The sequence below is a fragment of the Carya illinoinensis genome, chromosome 4, assembly GCF_018687715.1.
Source record: "Carya illinoinensis cultivar Pawnee chromosome 4, C.illinoinensisPawnee_v1, whole genome shotgun sequence".
Classification (NCBI taxonomy): domain Eukaryota; kingdom Viridiplantae; phylum Streptophyta; class Magnoliopsida; order Fagales; family Juglandaceae; genus Carya; species Carya illinoinensis.
In genome coordinates this window covers 39,412,119-39,426,055 of record NC_056755.1, presented here as the reverse complement: position 1 = coordinate 39,426,055, position 13,937 = coordinate 39,412,119, and the positions used below count along the sequence as shown (strand labels likewise).

General features: G+C 36.5%; 1 protein-coding gene across 1 annotated transcript; it reads left to right on the top strand.

The window, feature by feature from the left end:
* Window positions 1–415: 415 nt before the first annotated feature.
* LOC122308332 (transcriptional corepressor LEUNIG-like) lies at window positions 416–12,234 on the top strand. Its single transcript, XM_043121600.1, has 18 exons — window positions 416–688; window positions 1,816–1,913; window positions 2,036–2,145; window positions 2,555–2,842; window positions 2,926–3,014; window positions 3,122–3,209; window positions 3,294–3,369; window positions 6,346–6,395; window positions 6,941–7,234; window positions 7,348–7,527; window positions 7,943–8,185; window positions 8,579–8,696; window positions 8,816–8,925; window positions 9,079–9,228; window positions 9,964–10,116; window positions 10,219–10,335; window positions 11,144–11,350; window positions 11,704–12,234. The coding sequence occupies exons 1-18, from the start codon at window positions 657–659 to the stop codon at window positions 11,848–11,850; spliced, it is 2,550 nt and encodes an 849-aa protein (XP_042977534.1). The 5' UTR covers window positions 416–656; the 3' UTR covers window positions 11,851–12,234.
* The last annotated feature ends 1,703 nt before the right edge of the window (window positions 12,235–13,937 follow it).

Sequence of the window (13,937 nt, the reverse complement as noted above, 5' to 3'; positions counted from 1 at the left end):
TTGCATGCGACGACGGAGTGGTCACTACCAGTTACCACTGAGCAATTTTATAAATTAATTAAAGCCACTTGAGTGTTTGAAATGCATAGCAGCTTGAATCACACTGCTTGACCGAACGAACCACGACAACTACTACTTGTTTAATCTACAAAAGTCAAAGTTATCAATACATATAAAAAATCATTTATTTATCATTTGAGATTTTATAAATTTAATAAAATATTTTAATTTAAATTATTTTTCTAATTATTTTATCTGGAAAAATCAAGTATCGAGCCATTGTTGGTTATTGAATTTCATGTTGTAAGTTGTAATATTTTAATAAATTTGCATGACCTGAAGCAGTAGTTAAAAAAGCACTCCAGACAATTAAAAAAAAAAAGTATATTGGGTTGCGTGATGCGTTGGTATGAAATCAGATCCCATAAAAAAGAGAGGAAAAGATTGAAAATTTAAAGGACGAACTAGAAAAAATTGGTAGTATATTACTGTAGACGAAGGTTATCGTCTAAAATCGTCTGAAAGGCACTTTTTCCAAGCTTTGTCCGAAGCTCCGGACCACGTTCTTCCGAGAATATAGCTTATAAGAATTCCTGTGACAATTTCTACTCGCAGTTCCAAAGATTAAGGATTTCTTAGAGTAAAATATTTTAATCATGTCTCAGCCCAACTGGGAAGCTGATAAAATGTAAGTCTTCCTCGTTTGTGTTGTTGTTTTAATGCTTAAGTTTCTGGGTTTTGGTCGAATGTTTGTGGCTGTTTTTCCGGTTACAGCTAAAAGCAAAGACGTAATCCATCCTTCTTTTTCCTCTGCTTTACTAGTAGGGTTAAAGAACGATCCTTTGATTTATATTTTATTTTTGTTGGTACTGTTATTTCTTCCTCTTCTTTTTTCTTCATACGGGTGTGTCACAGGTTTTTTTGGCATAGTGTTTTGTCTATATCTTTCTCAATCGGGGTTTCTTCTTTAGCTAAAAGTTATTTTTTGCTGTTACATCTACCATGTCTATTGACAATGTTTGTACTTTTAGTTATCCTTTTTCTTAATCTTTGGTTTTGATTATTGCAGTTTTTAGACGTCGGTTTCTGGAAAATTCCCCTTTTTAGCTCCTTTCTGGCATGGTTTTTATTTTATTGTCTCTTATTAATTCTCGGTTCCTTTTCTAGCCTTGGCGTTGGTTTTTTTTTTTCGCTTTTGGTATTATCTTTTTACTTTGAAAGGCAAATGGTATGCTTAGCTACGTTGAGAAATGAGAAGGTTTTACATATGAAATCACTACTTGTCCAGAAGGATGGAAGAGGTAGATTTAATTATTTGAATTATATTTGTTTAAACAGAATTTTCATTCCAAATAATGCAAAATTTAAAATTCAATAGTAATTAAGTAATTATTGTCACGTATCTTAAATAGCAGAAAATGGAAATTCAACCAGGCCAAAAGTTTATGTAAGATCCATTTCGGTGGAGGGTTTGTACGCCTGCATTTTTTTTTATTTATTTTTTTTTAAATTTCTTCTTTTGATGAGTGCAATTAGTCTCTAAACCTGTTTAAAGTTTTTGATTTTCTGACTTTCGATGGTGACATGATTTTATCCTTTGGACATTATTGTCCTTCATCTTGTTGGTTTTTGAATGATGGGAAATTATTGTTCTTCATGGTTACAGGATGTTAAATAGCACTTCTCTTGTATCATATTTGATTTTTGTATTTATCATTCTTGCTCCGTGCCACTGTCATTCTTCAAACTAGTATCAAAGAATCTAGATTGTCTGAATTTCTTACTGGCGTTATGGTTTTGGTCCCTGTATGATAGGTTGGATGTGTATATATATGATTATCTTATGAAGAGGAACTTACATGCTTCTGCAAAAGCATTTCAAGCGGAAGGGAAAGTCTCTGTAGATCCTGTCGGTAAGAGTATCCCAAGATTTGCTAAGGGAAATAAATACAATATATATAGTATGGATCCACACGGTACCTTTTAATACCTTGATGCATACTTAATGCTGTTTTTGTGTTTCAATGTACTTCAGCAATTGATGCACCCGGTGGCTTTCTTTTTGAATGGTGGTCTGTCTTTTGGGACATATTTATTGCTAGGACAAACCAGAAGCACTCAGAACCAGCTGCATCATACATTGAGGTGGAATTCCCAGTTTTATATTTTACATTTTTTTTTCCTCTTCTCGGGTAGGGGAGGGTGTGGCTGTGAAAATTTCCTGGAGTTTTGCAAATCCTTTCCCATAGCAATTTTATTCAGCAAAATAAACCATTTTTTTCGTCAAAAAGAAAACTCAAGATGAAATATGTGCTTCTAGTTGACATGTTTTCATCATATCCTCTGCAGTATATAAATGAATCTACTGTGGGGTTATGAAGATAAGGAGTTTGAAAAACAATCAAACATTATTAGCTCTCTGTGTTTGTGTGTTTTAAATTGTAAACTAAATGGTGTATTGCTAGGTCTTTTTTTGGACTAGGTGGGATATCTATTTGTTTGCGTTTTTTTGTTTTGGAGAGATAATAAGATTGTTGTTTTTCCGGGTTAGCAGACACAATTGGCAAAGGCTAGGGAGCAGCAGCAGCAGAAACCTCAGCAGCAGCAGATGCAAATGCAGCAGCTCTTGTTGCAAAGGCAGCAGCAGCATCAACTGCAACAACAGCAGCAGCGAAGAGATGGGAACCAGCTTCTAAATGGCACTGCCAGTGGGCTTGTAAGCAGTGACCCCCCTCTTATGAGGCAGAACCCTGCAACTGCAAATGCCTTGCCAACAAAAATGTATGAGGAAAGACTCAAGCTTCCACTCCAGAGAGATGCCTTGGATGATGGACCTATGAAGGTATCTAGTTCTGTGATGGATTCAAAATTGGGTTTATTCTGATTTTATCACTCTGCAGTTATTTGTAAAACATTACTATGCAGCAAAGGTTGGGTGACAATGTGGGACAGTTTCTGGACCCAAATCATGCCTCAATGCTGAAGGCAGATGCCACAGGTGGCCAACCTCCAGGGTATTTTTTTAATGATTTTTCATTTCATATGCTTTGATTCAGTTCTTTTGCCGTACGATGTTTGTGACTGACTCTAATTTGGAAGTAGTTGAACTCTTGTTTTACAGGCAAACACTTCATGGCACGCCTGGGGGTATTTCTGGGAATCTTCAGCAAATTCAAAATCGGAGTCAGCACCTTCCAGGGCCCATGCAGGCAATCATCATCATTATGATTATTTTTTTAAGCTACCGTAAGAACTGTTTTCATATTTTTGATATTCTTGTATGCTTGAAACAGGACGTAAAGAGTGAGATGAATTCAATGATGAACCCCAGAGCTACTGGACCAGAAGGATCATTGACTGGAGTTCAAGGTAATGATTGAAGTTGTCCTTTGTTTGACTTCAGTTTGTTTTCTTATCTTCTCAGTTTTGTAATTTTGAGTTCAGGAGTGAAGCACATCTGGTACTTATTACTTAAGCTGAAGCTCATTTAACGAGGTGCACTTTTATTTTTTTGCATTTTTTGGAACAGCCCAAAGCACTAATGGCGTGTTTTAAAATATTTTATGGGCAGTTTTACTTGTTCAGTTCTATTTTAGAGAGAGAAAAAAAGAATCTGGAAAAGTTCTTAGTTCTTACTCTCCTCCCCTCCCCTACTGTCTTCCTATCTCTCTATCTCTCATTCCTTTAATTTTTCCCACTAAAAAATAGAGCATTGATTTTTTTCCTCTATTACACCAGAAAAAATGTTATGATTTTTCTTTTTGTTTTGATTTTAGTTTTAGTGTTAATCGTGTCATATTTGATATTAGTAACTTTAGCTGTGCTGAATATTGGTATAAGAGTAGTGAGATGGCATTTACTGGTTGAGTACTTGTACAATGCTCTAACATTGAAGGTTTTTACCCCTCCCTTGGCCTCTAAACATTGGATTAAATACGCTAAATATATAAACTACTTTAATTTTTCATCCTCTTTGGATTGTATTTTATGATTTTTTTCCTGAAATAATATATCGTTTCTTTGGTTAGATGTATGCATATGTTCTGTGCCAAGGCTATAACGGACCTTTAGGCTTAAGCAGTTATTCTAATAGAGGTGATGATTTTGAGGATCCAATGAAAAAGCAGACAGTAGGGGATTTCTAGGAAATTTTTTTTATACGTATTTCTATGCCATTTCTCTTGTAGGATAAATTCTATTAATGATCAAGAAAAATAAATGTAGGCATTATTAAGGTACACGGAGTATATTTTGAATACACCTAATGAGAGAAGGAAAAGAAGTAAAAAAAACCCCGGAAACTGAACTAAAAGATAAAGCCTTGAGTTCTTCCATGGTTCTTATGTTATTTTCAAAACTTTGATAATTTCTTTCCCTCTATACGACCACATCAAGCAAATTAGAATCATTTTCCATAAGGTCTTGAGGATTCTTAAGCCACCCTTTCTAGACCGTATGAGCATCACCCATATTAGCTCAAATAGGCTAAGCATGGGTTGCCACAAATGGCTGGCTACCTCGTAGTGAAGCAAGATATGATCCATCAACTCCCTGTTCCATTTTCACATACAATATATTTGGGTCACAAAACCCGTATCATTTTAAAATAATTCAAGATAAGAATCTTTTCCAGTACAGCCTCCCAAACAAAGAAAGCTTCTCTGGAGGGTGGCTTACTCCAAATATTCTTCCATGGAAAAGAGATGTTATTGTAGGGGACTAATGTATTATAAAAAGGATTGCAATTCAAACACCTCTCATTTGGATATGATTCTACACACTTGGTGCACCACCCTATCTCTTGCTTTCAAATATGGGTGATAAAAAGAGGTAAGGCTATCCACTCCCAATCTTGTGCCATGCATGACAAAGTTAAATTTGCCAATGCTTTCTTGATGCTAGCAAGGTTGAATAGATTTGTGAAAGCTTCTTTGAGGCTCTGATCTCTGCACAACACATCATAGTAGAACTTTGTCTTGGAACCATCGCTGACCTTAAGGCTTGATTTGGTTTCATAAACTTTTCAAACCATCTCATCTCATCTAATTTCATCTCAACATCTAAACACCATTTAAACGCCATTTAAACAAACACTTTTCATTTTTAATTTTCAACTTTTCAACTTTTTCATCTAATCATTACAACTTTCCCAAACTTCTAAACAAAACACAAAAAACAATTCAATATTTTCAAATCTCAAAACAAAAATAATATTCTAACCCTCTTTTAACTTTATAATATTTTTTATTCTACCTTTTCTCTCTCATTTTCCAAAACTCCATAAAAATCTTAACTAAAATTATTTCACTACTATTAACAAATTATCTCACTACTATTCACAGATTTTTCATTTCATTTCATCTCATATGATCTGTGTAACCAAACAAGACCTATCTAATGTATTGAGAAACTCCTCCCTTACGTGTTGGATGCTCTTCCATGACCTAACTCCATAACTCCCATTTATCTCATTAGAGCACCCACCATACGTCATTGTTCTCGAAGGGCTATATGTTTCATTAGCATTATGCCAAAACCACTTCCCCAAAAGACTTCTATTAAAAGTAATCTATCTTTGGATGCGCTGACTGCCTTCCAAAGTTGGGGAATACACCTTAGGCCACTTCACTAAATAAATTTTAGCTCATCTCCCTTATCACCCCAAAGGAATCCCTGTATAGTTTTTCAATGAGGTTTGCAACACCAACACACACACACAGACACAGAGAGAGAGAGAGAGAGAGAGAGAGAGAGAGAGAGAGAGAGAGTGTGGTATCATAAAGTAAGTCAAAAAATTTGAGAGATTTCTCCAGATCAAGGTAACCAGTCTCCCTTTGATAAGTACAACCTCTTCCATCCAGCCAATTGGGGCTCCAACTTCTCCAAGATACTCACCCAAATCAATTTGGTTTTTAATCGAGCTCCCAATGGAAGTCCTCTCTATTTCATAGGGAATGAAGAATCTTTACATCCCAGGATGCTAACCAGGTTAACTACATCATCCAGATTGTTAGCCTGAAATATCTTGGACTTAGCCAAATCAATTTTCAATCTGACGGCTTCAAAATAGAGGAACGTGCTTGATGGTCTTGTTGCTAATATTTTTCATTTAAATAATTATTCACAAAGAAAGCATTCCTCTTGTATTTAAAAGCATAGCATATATAAGTGGTGGAATCCCAATTGGTTTCTTGAAATTACTTCCTTGATATAGAACATGTTTGTGTTTCAGGCCAAAGTGGCAAACCATTCCTTGATATAATCAGTTGTTTTATCTATGATTTTCATTGTGAAATTTTTGTATGGTTTTTGTCTGTTTTAACAATTAATCTCGTCTTCTTTTAGGATCAAATCAAGGCAGTAACAATTTGACACTAAAAGGATGGCCTTTGACGGTAAGAGTTAGCCCCCAGAAAATGATCAACTCTATATTTAACATTATAAGATAAATTGTTTATTTGGCATTCTTAAACTGTTGTTATGGTCTATTTGATATTTTTTAGGAAAAATATATTGACCCAATACCGTCTTTCTTTGTCTATTTTCCCGTTGAAGAGATTCAAGAGAAGTTGCAATACTCATTGTTGCTCATAGAGAGTTGCTTAAACATCTTAAGTGAAGTGTTCAACTTAAAAAAGGAAAGGTTTAATTAGTCATGTGAGAATTGCTTAAGTTGATTATTAAAGTTCTTTCTAAGTGCAGTAAGCAAATGATTACTTCTGCTTTTATTCACCTGACCTCTTATTTGATGTGAAAGGTTTAATTAGTGATGTGAGAATGAAGTCAATATTTCCCCGCTTATTTGATGTCTGACAACTATTGTTCATGTGTTGCCTGGAATGAAACTTCCATGATTTCAATTTTTTGATGCAGAAAATGGTATATGACATTATAAAAGGACAGAGTAGGTCTCTTTTCTAAAACAATATCATCTTTTTAGGGGTTGGAGCAACTTCGATCTGGACTTCTTCCACAGCAGAAGTCTTTGATGCAGTCTCAGCCTTTCAATCAGCTTCAGCTACAGCAGCTGCTTCAGGCACAGAAAAACTTGGCATCTTCATCTGCTAATGATTTGGAATTCAGAAGACAGAGAATGCTTCTTAACAATCGAAATGTTGGCATTGCTGCTGATGACCAGTTAAATTCTGTTGGTGAAAGAGTTTCTAATATTGGATCCCCAGGGCGAGTTGGTTGCCCTGTGTTACATCATGCAGACACAGAAATGCTACTTAAGGTATTATTTTGTTCCTGCACTTAAACTTTTATAAATCTTATTAGTTTTAGATCTCTTCAACAGATTTATGGCCTTTAGCTTCAGGAGTACTTATCTAATATTTAAGACTTCAGTTACAGCAGCAACAAATGATGCACAACAGTCAGCAGCAACAACATTATGCACCACATCCACTTTCTAGTCAACAGTCTCAGAATTCAAACCACCATCCCCGGCTGCAAGATAAAATGAACGGTGCTGGCAGCATCACTGGAGATGGTAGCATTTCAAACAACTTTAAAGGAAATGATCAGGTTTGTGATATTATTGCATCAGCATTTGCAGATCAAATTAGCTGTGCATATTTCTGGTTGTGTTACTATCCCTCTCTTCTCCAAATACTTCCAAATGTTCTGCAAGTTTATTTGAATAATTGATTCTGTGATGGGCACTACCAATGCCAAGCACATGATCTTATAACCAATTACAGCTTTATGTGTCATCTTTCTCAAGCTTCAATTTATCGTCATCAAAGTTCTGCTTGCTTTTATCCCCCGATATGTAATTATTGTTACTTAAAATCCCCCGATATGTAATTATTGTTACTTAAAAAAAAAAACTATGAGACCTATATGTTATTCATCAAATTCTTTTCATAACTTGAATCCAAATGATGAACTATTGCTGAAAGGCCGTTTCTGAAAGTCTCTCTCTCTCTCTCTCTTCAAGGCTCCAAAAAGTCAACTTGGGCGAAAGAGAAAGCAGCCAGTATCGTCTTCAGGCCCTGCCAATAGCTCTGGAACTGCAAACACCGCAGGACCCTCCCCAAGTTCACCTTCATCACCTTCCACTCACACACCGGGAGATGTGATGTCCATGGCAACTTTGTCACATAATGGTGGTTCGTCCAAGTCTCTGCTTATGTTTGGTTCTGATGGCATGGGCTCACTTACATCTGTACCAAATCGGTTGGTGAGCAACCTTCTTATCTCTTTTTTCCCTCTTCTTTCATGCCGATTTCCTTTTGGATAGTTTTCCTGATCTTGTAGTCATGATTTACAATTGGTAAGAATAATGTCTGATCAACGTCCTTGTTTAAAAGTTATCCGATGTGTCCTCTGTAAGAAGGATGCGGATATTTAATTTCAGGGCATTGTTTTTGGCCTGCCCCATGGCCATATGTCATATGGGCATCTTGGGTTAGACCTCAAATTCTTTGTTTTTTTACTTTCTTAGTTCATCAATTAGTTCTTATGTATAAACATAACAAACAAAAGTAAATGCGGGGTTTTGCTATACACAAGGCAAGGGGATTGCCAATAGCATTCAATTTTGCAGTCAGATAATTATTGTAATCTATTACAGGCTGATATTGACCGTTTTGTGGATGATGGATCTTTGGAAGATAATGTTGAGTCGTTCTTATCTAATGACGATGCAGACCCTAGGGATAGAGTTGGCCAGTGTTCTGATGTCAGCAAAGGTATTACAATTTCCTCTTTTCATATTGGTGGATGCTGTTGTTTGTTTGATAAAGTAATGCTGGCTTGTATAATTATATATGTGGAACCCAAGAATTTAATGTTTTTGTCTTAATATTAGGATACGCATTAACAGAAATCCAGCTTATTCCTGCAAGTACGGGTGAAGTTGAATGCTGTCACTTCTCATCAGATGGAAAATTGCTTGCTACTGGTGGGCACGATAGAAAGGTAAGTTGTTGGTTTTATTAGATTGTTTTATTAAACATTGTCCAAATACTGCAAACAGTTGTATGAGGAAATCTCGTCACTACCTTGACTGAATTCTTGTTGATTATGGGAAAGTCAACAGAAACCTTTTTTCCTGATGATTGTGTGGTGCAGGCTGTGTTGTGGTGTACAGAATCCTTTGCAATGAAGTCTTCACTTGAAGAACATTCTCAATGGATAACTGATGTTCGTTTCAGTGCAAGCATATTGCGGCTTGCTACATCTTCAGCTGACAAAACTGTCAGGGTGTGGGACACTGATAATGTTAGTTGATATAGCCTTTTTTTGGTTCATATGCCAATCTGATGTTGTCTTTGAGACTTGTATATGCTAGAGCCTCACAATTATTCTGGACTAGTCTCTTAGACTCACTTGATTTACATGTTTGCGATGTTGACACTTCCTTTCTTCTTGGGATGGTGGTTACACATGCTATATTCTTGGTTATCTAAAGGGAAGCAAGACTGCTTCAATTTTCTGGTCATAGCTGATCAAACCAATGTTGGCCGTCCTTCTAGTTTTGAAAATTAAGTTCGAGCTATGCCTCCTTTCTTATGAATAAAAATTCTTTATTGCCTATCCCAAAAAAAATGGATTAAGTTGAAATGGGAAATTCAACTCTGATATTCATTCTAATCCACCAAATTTGGAATTCCATTAACTGGTATTGTTGCATCAATGACCAGTTAATGGAGAATGATATTACTTTATAAACTCTCTCTCTCTCTGTCGCTCTCTCTCTCTCTCTTTCTCACACACACACGCACACGCACAGCTGAACCTCTGCTGGAATAAAGTTATTTGGATGGAGTCATAAAACCTAACTTTCTAGAAATAGTAAGTTTTGTTTGGAAGGTGAAGCTCGTTGAGGTCCTCTATTGATTTTGTTACCATATGCTTTTACTTTTAGAGGTTTGTGTCAATTTTTTCTTTGCTACCTAGCATGCTCTGATTCCACCCTCCTCTCTCCCTCTCTCTCTAATTATTGATGATTTGCAGCCTGGGTATTCTCTTCGTACTTTTACGGGGCATTCTGCAGCTGTTATGTCATTGGACTTCCACCCTAGTAACGACGACTTTATCTGCTCCTGTGATGATAGTGAGATAAGGTATTGGAGTGTCAAGAATGGCAGTTGTACTGGCATTTTCAAGGTATAGAACCCAATGTTTATCCATCTTGAAGAGATTGCACAGCAGAGTTCGTTATTATTTTAAGCATTGTTTTGCAACTAGTCATATTGCCAATTTTGTCAGGGGGGTGCAACCCAGGTGAGGTTCCAACCTCGTCTTGGAAGGCTTCTTGCTGCTGCCTCAGAAAAGTTTGTATCTGTACTTGATGTAGAGACCCAACTTTGCAGGCTTAAATTACAGGTTGGTTGTCACCCTCTTCTGACGCCTTGTTTTTTACCTGGCTTTATAGGTCCAAACTTAAAATGTAAGATCTGTTTTTGCTGTCAATTCTTATGTCTCTTATGTTGTATGACTTTATCAGTCCCAAGTTTCAATTTGGTGACTTTTTTGGTGACTGGCTGCCTTGGAGTTAATTGAAGTTTTTTGGAGTTAGTTGGAGTTCCTATGAGATATAATATTCTTTTCCTAGAGGCCCTTTTTAACCAGGCTTTTGTTGGCAGCTGATTCTGTTCTGTGTGTGGTTCTCTTTCTCATATTTTGTGGTTCCTTTTTTTTTTCCCCCCCCCCCCCGAATTGGATATGCTTTAAGTAATCTGAATTTCTCCAGGGCATTAGATTGATGCCATTTATGAACATGTCTTATGGCAACCTAGTTTTTGGCAGTTTAACCCAAAATATGACTCCTATGCAACGTGGGCTCCTGGTTTATTGTTGCACCTGAGCCAATTAATTTGACTGTACCAATGAATAGTAAAGAGTTTGATATTTGGATATGTGATGATAGATCAAGTGATCTTCAGGAATATTATGCTATTATTATCATATGTAAAACTGAAAGCAGTTTTGTACACAAATTGACAGTGCTATTTTCTTTTGAATTTTTTTCCCGTACTGTCTGCTAAATGATTTTATTACTTATCTTCCGCAGGTCCTTGCTTCTTTGTCATGGAATAATGACCTATACCATTATCGATATTTTCTTTTTGTTCCTTTTTTCCCTTTTTTTGGATAAATAACATTTTCTTTTACCTTATATGACTCATTTTAGGGCCACAAAAACCCTGTCCATTCTGTCTGCTGGGATCCTTCTGGTGAATATCTGGCCTCTGTGAGTGATGACCTGGTTAGGGTATGGACAATTGGCTCCGGTAACAAAGGGGAATGCATTCACGAGTTAAGCTGTACTGGCAACAAATTCCATACCTGTGTTTTCCACCCTACTTATCATTCCCTATTGATCATCGGCTGTTATGAGGCAAGTCATAGCTTACCATTTTAATGCAATTTCATCAAGTTAGCTACAAAATGTAGAGGATTGCAATTTGATTCCACACGATGAAGAAACGGTTTTTCCTTCAATTTCTTCTGCCAATTTAACTATCCACAACATTGCAAGCAATCCAGTTTGATTGCATACTTAAACCTTTGTAACTACACTTGTTTGTTAATATTTTTACTGCTTAGAAATGGGTGCTCCATAAAATTTGCTAGATAGGCTTATCTGTTGAGTGCATGCCAAGTTATGTTTACTTGAAGTTGAACTGAATAGCATGTTCAAGCTGCTGATATGGAGTTTTGTTTCTGATGTGGAATGCTGTGGATTTTCAGACTCTGGAACTGTGGAATGCAAGCGAGAACAAAACGATGACTTTACAACGTGCGCATGACAAGCTAGTCTCTTCTTTAGCAGTATCAAGTGTGACAGGTTTGGTAGCTTCAGCTAGTCATGACAAGTGTGTGAAGCTCTGGAAGTGACTTAACGGTGACGAAACTAGGATACCCTCTTCATTACGTTTAACCAGAGATACCTTATCGAGAAGCACCTTCTCCATTGTGTATACTTTCTTTAGATGCTTTTGTAGTTTATAGTTTTGTTACAGTTCTGCTTAGCAACGAAAGAATTATTTCGATCTTGACCGTAGTCCAAGTTAATTGAAGGAAGTCATCTTTTGCGTCAAAGCTAACTTTGTTATGCAAGAAATCTGGTTGGCAATGTCCGAGAGAGTTTCGGCGTACACTCTGAGAAGATGTAAATGGTGTTTACGTAGTTTATGTTAATGAACTTCAGCCATGTAATATCCTCTTTATAATTCGCCCTTTTGAAAGGCATCACATGCGATTGGGCTCCTGATTTTCTTATATGTTTTCATGATTCTGGTTCAAAGCTGCAACCAGGTTGTTGATTACAAAGAATAAACTGCTATATTAAATTTTTATAATCCTTTTGAAAAATTTTGGTGTCAATTGTTCTATTAAATTTGTATAATCAATTCAATCAGTTTTGGTGTTATTTATCAGCCAAACATTCTCATGGCTGGATCCAATCTCCTGGACCCTGATTTGGCAAAGAGTTCACTATGGTAGTTCTCATCGACTCGTGCTCTCAACTTTTTGTATCTGTAAACTTGATTGGAGTTAGCATGTGGTGTACCTTATCTTCCAGATTCTTATTTTCTTTCCATGGAAGGACGAGTGGAATTTTAATGTCATGATATATAGTTTGTGCCGTTTGGCAAATGCGTCGTTTTTAAACCAAAGTTTCCAATTACAAACTTTGGCGAACTTTATATTTTTATAGGTAATCATAGGGCTGAGGAAAAACCCAAAAACCCAACCCGATCTGTTTCCCGAAGTAGCTTGACCGGAAAATCGGGCACTGTTTGGGTTAAAATTGGAAACAAGTATTACTGATTTAAACCTATTTCGATTTTGATTCTCACTGAAAATTTTTCAGCCTCGTTCATTTGTCTCTAAGAACCCTCTCTCTTTCAACACACAGCTGGCCTTGCTTTCTGAAATTATTTTTGTTCATCTCTGTTTCTACATGCCATGGATGCGCGGGCAAAGGCTTGGCCTATGAGGCTTTGAGTTCCTTCTCGTCTGTTTCTACCTAACATTGGTTCCTCCGGTTGTCTCCCTGCTTGAGTGTGGGAGAGGCCTTGGGTCTTACCGGTACATCATGGTACAATAACCATATTTTCCCCGTTTCTTTCATTTTGTATTTCTGGGTTTTTCTTCTGGGTCTAGTCAATGTGCTCTCTTTTTCTCTACTATCATCATATTTGGCAACATCCGAGTTCCATCCGATTTCGATTTTAAGATGATTATCATGTGTTTTTTTTTTTTTTATGGGTTTTTGGGGGGGGCGGGGGGGAGGCAACTTTTCAGGGCTTTGAAAATTGGAATGACCGATTAAATTTCTTTTGCTTGCTTGAGTCAAATTCTTGAAACTAATTTGAGTACTGGGCAGTGGTCTTAGAGAGGGCCCAAAGTTCAGTCAGCCTAAGTCGATGCTTCCTAGAGAAAGTACCAAAAAAAAAAAAAAATTTCGGGTAATTGGTATGAAATATATTCGGGTTGGATTGAAAATTGATGTTTTCAGTTGTGTTGATGAACACCCCTAGGTAATTAATAAGTTTTATTCATAAGAGAAGGTAAAGTCTAAGTACACATAAATGAGTCATTCTCCATATTGCTGTCACTTGTGTATTACCTCGGAAACCTCTCCAACTTGCTAGAAAATCCACCAACCTAAGAGGCATGACCCATGATAATTCAATTCTCACAAAAAAATTATCCCACATGGTCTTAACCACCTTGTAATGTAAAAACAGATTATTTACTGATTCACCATTCTTCACACCACTTAAACACCATTATCTGCATTTTCTCAAATTGTTTAGTGGTAAGAATCTTGGCTAAGGATGTTGTTAAAAAAAAAAAAAAAAACTGCTTTTAAAGGAGCTTTCGTCTACCATATATTCTTCTATGGAAATGTGGCCATACCTAGGCTTGCTAAAACTTGGTGGAACAACCTAATTGTGAATCTACCTTTCTTGGTG

Coding starts and splice junctions, on each gene's coding strand:
- LOC122308332 (XM_043121600.1), top strand. CDS start 657: ATGTCTCAGCCCAACTGGGAAGCTGATAAAAT. Junction 8,926..9,078: donor CTGGTGGGCACGATAGAAAG/GTAAGTTGTTGG, acceptor TGTGTGGTGCAG/GCTGTGTTGTGGTGTACAGA. Junction 10,336..11,143: donor TTTGCAGGCTTAAATTACAG/GTTGGTTGTCAC, acceptor GACTCATTTTAG/GGCCACAAAAACCCTGTCCA.